The sequence below is a fragment of the Mus caroli genome, chromosome 10, assembly GCF_900094665.2.
Source record: "Mus caroli chromosome 10, CAROLI_EIJ_v1.1, whole genome shotgun sequence".
Taxonomy (NCBI): domain Eukaryota; kingdom Metazoa; phylum Chordata; class Mammalia; order Rodentia; family Muridae; genus Mus; species Mus caroli.
Genome location: NC_034579.1, coordinates 100,034,153 through 100,043,881, shown reverse-complemented (window position 1 = coordinate 100,043,881; position 9,729 = coordinate 100,034,153). Strand labels below are relative to the sequence as shown.

The window sequence follows — 9,729 nt, the reverse complement described above, 5'->3', positions numbered from 1 at the left end:
GTGAGGTGGAATCTCAGGGTTGTTTTGATTTGCATTTCCCTGATGATTAAGGATGCTGAACATTTTTTCAGGTGGTTCTCAGCCATTCGGTATTACTCAGGTGAGAATTCTTTGCTTAGCTCTGAGCTCCATTTTTTAATGGGGTTATTTGATTTTCTGGAGTCCACCTTCTTGAGTTCTTTATATATATTGGATATTAGTCCCCTGTCTGATTTAGGATAGGTAAAGATCCTTTCCCAATCTGTTGGTGGCCTTTTTGACTTATTGACAATTTCTTTTGCCTTACAGAAGCTTTGCAATTTTATGAGGTCCCATTTGTCGATTCTAGATCTTACAGCAGAAGCCATTGCTCTTCTATTCAGGAATTTTTCCCCTGTGCCCATATCTTCGAGGCTTTTCCCCACTTTCTCCTCTATAGGTTTCACTGTCTCTGCTTTTATGTGAGATAGAGAACATCAGACTAATTTCCCTTATGAATATCGATCCAAAAATACTCAATAAAATTCTCACTAACCGAATCCAAGAACACCTCAAAACAATCATCCATCATGACCAAGTAGGTTTCATTCCAGGGATGCAGGGATGGTTTAACATAGCCACTTTATTCATCGTGTTCAATATATAGCCATATTATTCATAACGTTCAATATTAAGGAACAGGGCGACTGTGGAGGTGCCAAGTGGCCAGCATTAGAAAGATAAGAACATTGAATATAGCTCTGATGGCTTCAACTAGGAAAAAAACAGTTATAAACTGTACTTATGCAGTGGGAAGAAAGGCCAGTTGAGGAGAACATACTGTTTTTCGGTTTTGATCACTACTTTCTTCATGCTATTCAGACCTCTGACTGAAATTGATGTGTCCGTTTTGAGGCTGCGGCAAGCTTCAATAGCTAGCTGATTTAATCATTTAATTCTCCAAGTCAATCAAGAAACTCATAGAAAAGAACATTAAGACTAGAAGTTGGTTGAACCACAGGAGGCTTAACAAAAGAGAAGCAGCATAAAGTAAAAATTGAAACCTGAGAGACAGTAGCAGGAACTGAGAAGCAAAGCACACTGGGGAGGTGGGCAGTGGGAAATAGGTTCCAGCATAGACGTGAAACAGCATTACACTCTAGGAACGTGAGGCAGGATGGCTAAGGTGAACTTGAGGGACTAGTGTGTCTTGAGTCACCTTTAAGACAAGATTTACATAATTTTGAGGGATCGATGTGTGGAGTTTTTTTAATAGAAAAATATAAGTAGGTTCAAGGTGTGTGGGCAGGGCTGGACATGTTGAAGGACTTAAGCATCGTACAAAGCCAGATAGTGAAGCTATAGTGCTTCACTGCTTGCCTAGAAGTCAGCTTGTGTGATTAGCAAGAAGATATTTAACTTCTCTGCTTATAGCCCACACTCAGTGATCACTGTGAATAAAAAGAAATTCTTAATGTTTCCCTCTAGTACACTGTAGCAGAGTGATTGAAAATCAATTAGCATGGAAGAGCACAGGGGTAAAAAACATCCTACTAGAAGCTGTGAACTACTAGCTGTGCCGCAGATAAATGTTCTCTGTGACTACTGAGAATGCTAAATATGTCAGACCTCTAATTAGCTCTGCACCGGGCCCACAGAGTTGCCAATTGCATGCTCTGTATCATTTACTTGACACTAACGCTTCCAGAAGTAAGTTTCTATTTCTGGAGATACATAGATGCTAATCACCTAGATGGGGGCAATGGCTTCTTAACTGGGATTAGTCTCATTTTAAAATGACTTCCCAGTGTGCTTTACATAGCTGGCAAAAGACAGGTGAAGAGCAAAATAAAAACAACAACAACAACAACTGGAACTAGACATCTACAGTTCTTCAGGATATATTCATTTAGAACTGCTCTAACAGTATGCCACAGACTGATTTTAAGAGTAGTTATTTTTTCTCACAGTTTTGAAGGGTAAAGAATACCTACTGTTTGTTTACAGCACGGAATCTTGTTATACCCTGCAAGCAGGGGGTAGGAACTATCCATAAGTTGTAGGAAAATAAATAGATGAGAGAACAAATCTACTCCTGCAGACTCTGGATAGCAGTGTTAATCAGTTTATGAAGGGGGATAGAGCTCCTGCCCTCTAAATGTCTCTTTAAAGACCCTTCCTCCACAGAATATATTAGGTATTAAACTTCTAATATGTGGAAATATCCAGACCACATAGTACTTCATGTATTTAACAGACATAGATGTCATAGACATGCATACACACACACACACACACACACACACACACACACACACACNCACACACATACCTGCACACACACACAAACACACACATACACACACATGTACCTGCACACACACACACACACACACACACACACACACACACACACGAGCCCTGTGTGTAAAATGTTCTCCTGTAAGTATATATCTATGAGAAACGTAAATTCATTAATGAATAAAGCAAGAAATTATCAACAATTAGAAAACAGAAAGTCTCTAAGAGAAATAGCTGAATAAACAAAACAAGAGCAATGACAGCATCAATACACATCATGATGAGGAAGTGGCCTAACTGACTGGGGTTCTACCACTATACAAAGATCTTAAAGCAAGTAATGGCTGCAGGGGAGGAGAATTAGCCTCTATCGGGGAGGAATCCCCGGTTATTCAATAAAAAGCGTGGCCAGCTCTGAAGCCATGGAAAAATATCCCCATATATTAAAGCTCTCTATTTGACTGCTTCGTGTTTCAGAGCATAGAAAAAGACCAACAATGGGAATTTGTCTTTTCTCCATTTCCAGATTTTTTAATTCCTGTCACCTGAAGTCGATTTTTGGCCATATATGTGTATATGTATATACATACCTATCATATACATACACACATACATATACACAAAATCAGGTAATTAGTGTATCAGCAATATGTTTTCTGTTTCACACAGATAGCACTGAACAAACTCCATACTCTATACTGCATTCTGCCTTCCACTAAATGGTAGATGTTGGAGATTTGTTTATGTTTTCCTAAGTCTCAAGTTTAAATGTTGCGAGCCAAAACATTCATGCTTTGGTAATGGCATATGACATGAAGTAGAAACTTAACAAATGCTGTTGCCAGATCCACCACTATTCCAACAGAAACAAAGCAATGCTCTGCAACACCTGTCTGCCGAAATGAAATTCACACTGACTGCTGCCGAATGTTGTTCTCTTCGCCTCAAAACCTCAGTGAAACATGCCTTGGGTGACATTCTCGAAAATAGTGTTCAAAAAGAAACTAGATGTATTTCCAAGCTTGAGAAAACAGAAGCAAGCACTGCACTGGACCCAAAAATGTTTATATCAAAGCCTGAAAACCACAGGGAAGAATGACCTCCACCAACAGACTCACAGAGGTTGTAATAAAGGGCTTCATTTTGTTTAGAGTTCAAAGATTTAACTTGGATGTTTATCATTCTTTTGATGAGGGTTTACACTTTCCCACTTTCATTTTTTGAGAATTTAATATCAACAGTAAATATGTGTGGATTTGAACAGTTCTTTGGTTTTCTAACCAGAACCTTGTCTTCTGTGGGCCATTAATAACAGGCTGTGTCTTAATGTGGTAGAAAAATTATAACAATGAATTTAATTTGGAGTATGTATACATTGAACATATATCTTTGTGTTTGTACTGTGAAATGTTACCACTTATAGGTCTAGTTAATAATAGTAACTGCTACTTTATAAAATTGATGTTAAAATGTTATGTTGTGTGGACTGGCAAGATGGATCAGTGGTTAGAGGTGTTTGTTTGGCAACCTGAGGATTTGAATTTGATTGTGGGATCTCACAAGGTAGAGAGAAAGAGAGCTGACTGCTAAGAATAGTCTTCTGATTTCCACATGTGTCCTGTAGCCTACGTGCCTATGCATACTCTGTCTCTGTCTCTCTCAACATAAATACATATATAAGTAAAGAAGCAATGACATGGATTTGAGCATAGGTTTTTACACTTTTTTTTAATGCTGGGTCTTTTTGCTGCATTTTTCTTCTGGTGTATCTTTTCATTTGCTTTTCAACATCACAACTTTAGAATTGTATTTTTAAGTTGAGTGATTGCCTCTTGCGAGTCACTGAAATGAGAGCTATGCAATTGGGGTAGTTTTCCACTGTCAGATCAGCATGGTTGATGCATTATTGAGTTCATTTGAAAGGCATTACAGAGGTTCTATTTTGCTTATGTGCACATTTGTTTATGTGTATGTTTGTGCAGAAGGTGCATGAGAGGAAAGAGTACCCAATAAAATCAATAAGGTATTGACATCACTTTTATTTAACGTTCATAAAGAAACGTGTCCCTGGAATTCGCTTCAGTTTTTTATTTTTTAAACAAACTAACAGCAACAAACTGACAGCATAACACTCCCGAATGCCTTCTATTTATTGGGCACACACCCTGCAGCATTGGTTATATGATTATTTATAATATGTATGCATATGTTTTTTCAAATCATTTTGGTCAGATTACTTTAGTGTAGGGGCTTCTCTGGATTTTTAACAAAATAGTTTCTATATCTAACCAACCCATAGTGCATGCTCAATAAATATTTGTTAAATCTATGATTAATTTAACATCTAGGTGTTTTATGTTTTCTAATACAATGTCTATCCAGGTTCTGCTTGATGTTAAGAAAAGTATTTACTTAGATATTAATAATTGTGTTAATCAGCAGGCTGTTTTAGAAAAAAATATTTTCTTTTATGTTATTTCATTCTAATCAGTCTTGAGATATATAGAAGTGATTAGGAAAATAAATAAAATATATGTTTTCAGTAATTTTAAAATAAAAACCATTTTTAATAATATCTAATTATCTTCTAGATAATGGGGAGTAAAATTCAAATCAATGGAATGTTTCTAGTTCAATTACTGTACATTAGATCATGACACTGTATATGTCACTTTAAAGACTCCCAGTAGTAACTCTACATCATGGTTTTTTTAGGCTATGCTCAATAAATATAATGTTGGTATATATTCACTTGACACATCATCAGAATTGTAACATAGTTATAATCCCATATCATTCATAAAATGTTTGAGTAGTTTTTCTAATATTTAGCTTGTCATTTTGTTTTTATCAGATGTGACTAATTGAAGGCATTAGAAAAGAATCAAAGCACATCTTGTTTGTAGATAGTCCCACATGGCACACTATGTTCATTGTGACACTTATGTCTTCTTTTAGCTGACATAAATACAAGTATCAAGTTTGATGCAGTATCATTTTCTTCTGACCCTGTCAGGCAGTGAGATTCTATTTCAATTGGCCATAGATTGTTTCTTTAGTGGTGGTTACACAATTTTAAGAGATCATCTCGGTATTGTTGACTTACCAAGCAAATATTGACAAAGTGGTTTATCCTTACTTAGTGGGCAAGAGAATAAAAAGATAGACAGGGAAAGTCAATTGCATAAGGCTTATTTTATAAATCATTTCTATGTGGGTGAAATCAGGTTTACCGAATCACTATCCAGTGCTCACAAGATTGATTGATGCTTAAGATACTTTGAAGACATATAAATCAAGAGTGTTCACCTCGCTTTATGAGAAGGAATAAAGTTGTAATATTATTCCTGACTGATGGTCTTACAGCTTCAAAATTCATCTTACATTTTGTGTGTGTATTGTAGGCTTGTAACAGATAGCTTTCTTTTCTATTTGAATTTACTAACCCATATAGAGGAGTAGTGATATAAATGGAAATTGATTCTAGGATTCATTACAATGAATTTCCGGCTGTAATAGATCATATTTAAACTATGAGAGTGAAAGCATAACTGGCCTATAAGAGGCCTGAAAGGTTATTCTGTTTAAAGAGAAGAAATATAGTTACATTAAAGAACATTAATGGTGGTTATTTAAAAACAAAACAAAAAAACCTAAGCCCTAATAATGTCTTATCAAATACCCTCTCTGAAATAAGAACTGAATCTAAATTATTGTCCAGGTATGATCTTCCTCATATTGATTGTCTTAGTTACTTTTCTATTTTCATGATAATATACCACAACAACGGCAAATTATAGAAGAAACAGTTTATTTGGAGCTTACCGTTTCAGAGGGTTAGACTCCATAATCATCGTTGTGGGGAGCATGGCAAGCAGGCAGGCAGGCCTATCACTGGAACAGTATCTGAGGTCTAACAATTGGAAATATAACCACAAGGCAGGGAGAGAGAGAGAGAGAGAGAGAGAGAGAGAGAGAGAGAGAGAGAGAGANGAGAGAGAGAGAGAGAGAGAGAGAGAGAGAGAGAGAGAGAGAGAGAGAGCTGTGAATATCATGGACTTTTGAAACCACTAAACCTTTCCCAGGGCCACACTTCTTCCAACAAGGCCACACCTCCCAATCTCTCCAAAGAGTTCCACCAACTGAAGAGCACGTGCTAAAATATAGGGTCCTATGTGTTCATTCTCTATCAGCCCACCACACTGATTGTCAGTTCTCTTCGTGTTCTCTGGAGAGATTTCTCAGTTTGCTGTAAGTTTGCTGCCTTAGTTTAGAATTACCATGTGAGTTTTCTAGAACCAAAGACGCCTGGAAAGCTTAGATTAGATTTGATCAGTGGACCCCAGCAAATATTATAGAAGGTGCCCCATGTTTCAAGAATGTCTAATGTTCTCTAGAATATTCAAGGCAGCAAAAATAAACTAAGGTAACTATTTTCTTCTGTTAATTATAATTTGTGCCTAATATGTTTTACACTGAAATATGTGTATACTTTTATTCAACATACATTAATAACCTAGGTTCCTTGGTCTAAGAACAGGAGGTCTTGCAATAATGAGAAGAGGTGGACAAAGGATGGAATAGGGATGAGTCAGGATTTCTGATCAAAAAGTTGGGAAATTACTGGCCTATTCTTCAAATCTTTCTTACTTGTTTTTTAAGAACATCTACCAAAATAGTTTGTGCTTTTGAGTTACATAATTTCGAGCATCGCTATGTTCTTATTCATTAATCTTCAGTTGGTATATATATATATATATATATATATATATATATACCATATATATGTATATAAATGTATATACACATATATATGTGTATAAATGTATATACACATATATGTATATATGTATATCTATACACACATATATATATGTATATATACATATATATACATACATATACATATACGTGTGTGTGTGTGTGTGTGGTGTGTATAATCATTTAAAGATCAAATGGCATATAAAATGGCTAGCATGTGGAATGTTTTAATTTGTAGAATTTTCTTTCCTTAGAGTCAGAACTTTAATTGTGAAAGCACAGGAACCATTGTGATTTTAACTTTTTTTTTTCCTCAAGAATTACTCTTACCACTTTTAATGTTGGAAAATATAAATTTGTTAATATTGAGAAAGTGATTATATTTCTCATTTACTTTACAGCAAATTTTTTTCTCTATATAATATTTTATATATAAATACTAATATAGGAATATATTGCTTAGCTATATTATGTAAAATATTAATACATAATAAATAATTATATTGTATATGTAATTATTTGTATTTTTATGTTTATACAAATTAAATATGTAATACAATATATAAATATATAACATATAATCTAAATACTGTCTATATATGACTTCTTGACATAGAGAAGATTCTATTATGCTTCTAATTTCAATGTGATACATACATCCAAATTTTTATCTTTCAAAACATTGAAAAATTTAATTTAAATTTAAAAGCTCCCAAGATTCTAAAAGGGAGAAAATAGCCTGGGTAATTTTCTCTTAGTTTTGGATTATAACAGAACAAGGTAATGTCGTAGAATCAGGATTTGTTGAGAAGCTATCTTTGTTAATATTGCTGCGTTAAATATGTATGCATAAAAGTGTCGTGGAAATATGAGACATTTACCCAGTGACATTTTAAATGAATCTCATCCTAGGGAAAGCCTGTGGGAACACCGGATGCAGGCGCTTATTTCCGTGTGCTTGCAGAGCATGGAGTGGCTGCCTTGTTTACAGCACCAACTGCAATTAGAGCCATCCGTCAACAGGACCCTGGGGCAGCCTTGGGGAAGCAGTACTCTCTGACAAGGTGAAGTAGAGATGCACAGGGCAAATGACATTAGAAGCTGACGTCCAAACGTAACTGCAGTCAAAATAACACTGAACATTGTTTTTTGGTTGTGTAGTACCTCCATAGAAGGAGTAAAATATTTACAATATTGTTAAGAATGGCTCTGTATGTGTAACTCAGACTGTTGGAGAACCTGTCATATTTTAAGCACTATAGTCTTGTTTGTTTCAATTCAACTCTAACCATAACACTTTTATTCTCTCCCATTTCTCTCTCTCTCTCTCTCTCTCTCTCTCTCTCTCTCTCTCTCTCTCTCTCCCCCTCTCTCCCTCTCTCCCTCTCTCCCTCTTTCCCTCTCTCCCTCTCTTCCTTCGTTCCCCCTCTCTTTTTTCTTTCTTTCATTCTTCTTTTTGGTGACCCTGTTTATATTTTAATTAAGAGCAAAATTCTGATTCTGATTTCACATACATGTTATTTCAGTACCTAACTCTTCCAGAAATGTTAATATAAGCAGGTCTTAAATGGAGAGATACATTGCCTGAGTACACATATACAGACATAATGTGAATATTACTATCCAAATTCCATCTGTTTGTAATGAGACCAATTATTCCACTTGAACTTTGTAATGGTGTCCTGTAGATACCATAGATGCTTTTGTTACTTTGTTGATTTCATTAGTTGTGATGTATATCTCCAAATACAAGTATCACAATTACATCCTCAAGGCTGTTTCCAACCCTGTGACATAGGTCACTGAAAGCATGAGCTAAAAGATGAGCTTTTGTTTTTCTTCAGGTTAAATATTAGGCTTGATTTAGACATTTTGAATATTTGAAGTTAATATCATGATACTTAAATTATAGGTTTCTGTGGCCTGAAGTAAATAGCTGAGATATAGTAGGATTTAAATCTGGCAGGATTCTTAGTTTTCTTTACTCATATCTAAAATTATTTTATATTTTTAAACAATAAACCCAGATTTACTAAAAATTAGAGAATGTAAACATTACAGTCTTACTTTTTATAAGTGTGCATAATGTGACTCATGCACTACAATATTCTGTTTATCTCCATTTTGTGCCTTCATTTATCATATTCATGTTGTCCCTAACTTCAATGCCAACTATATAAAATAGATTTTGGCAAAAATACTCTAGAACTTATGTAGTATACATATTTTTTTTACTTCTATAGCTTTATTATTTTTATTAGGTATTTTCTTCATTTACATTTCAAATACATATCCTAGGACACCTGTAGAGGTTTTGAGAAGGTATTTATTTTCTTAAATGTCAGTTATTCACTAACGTAATATACCCAATTGAATGTAAGGCATGGAGTTACATTTGCCAGTAGACTAAAATGTCTTTTGTTTTCTTCTGTGTTCCTATTTATGCATGGATTTTTATATATCATGTTCCACACACTAACACTCATTAAGTTAACACTTTTCACATAAATAACTACTCACAGGGTATGAGAATTTGTCAAAAAAAAAAAAAAACCTCATCATCCTTCTCTATTGATAGGAACCAATGGTATTTATGATGGCACATTTATCTTAATTTGTAAGCATCCCCAATCTTGAAAATAATCTTATTAAAGAGTTTACTGGGGACTTGCTTAAAGTTTTAGAGTGTTAGTCCATGACCATCATGGC

General features: G+C 34.9%; 1 protein-coding gene across 1 annotated transcript in view; it reads left to right on the top strand.

The window, feature by feature from the left end:
• Nucleotides 1-9,729, top strand: part of Acss3 (acyl-CoA synthetase short chain family member 3) — a 182,267-nt gene that overhangs the window by 108,159 nt on the left and 64,379 nt on the right. Inside the window, exon 8 of the mRNA XM_021174594.2 lies at nt 7,933-8,084. Coding sequence (XP_021030253.1) covers nt 7,933-8,084 — 152 coding nt within the window. The remainder of the gene's footprint in view (nt 1-7,932; nt 8,085-9,729) is intronic.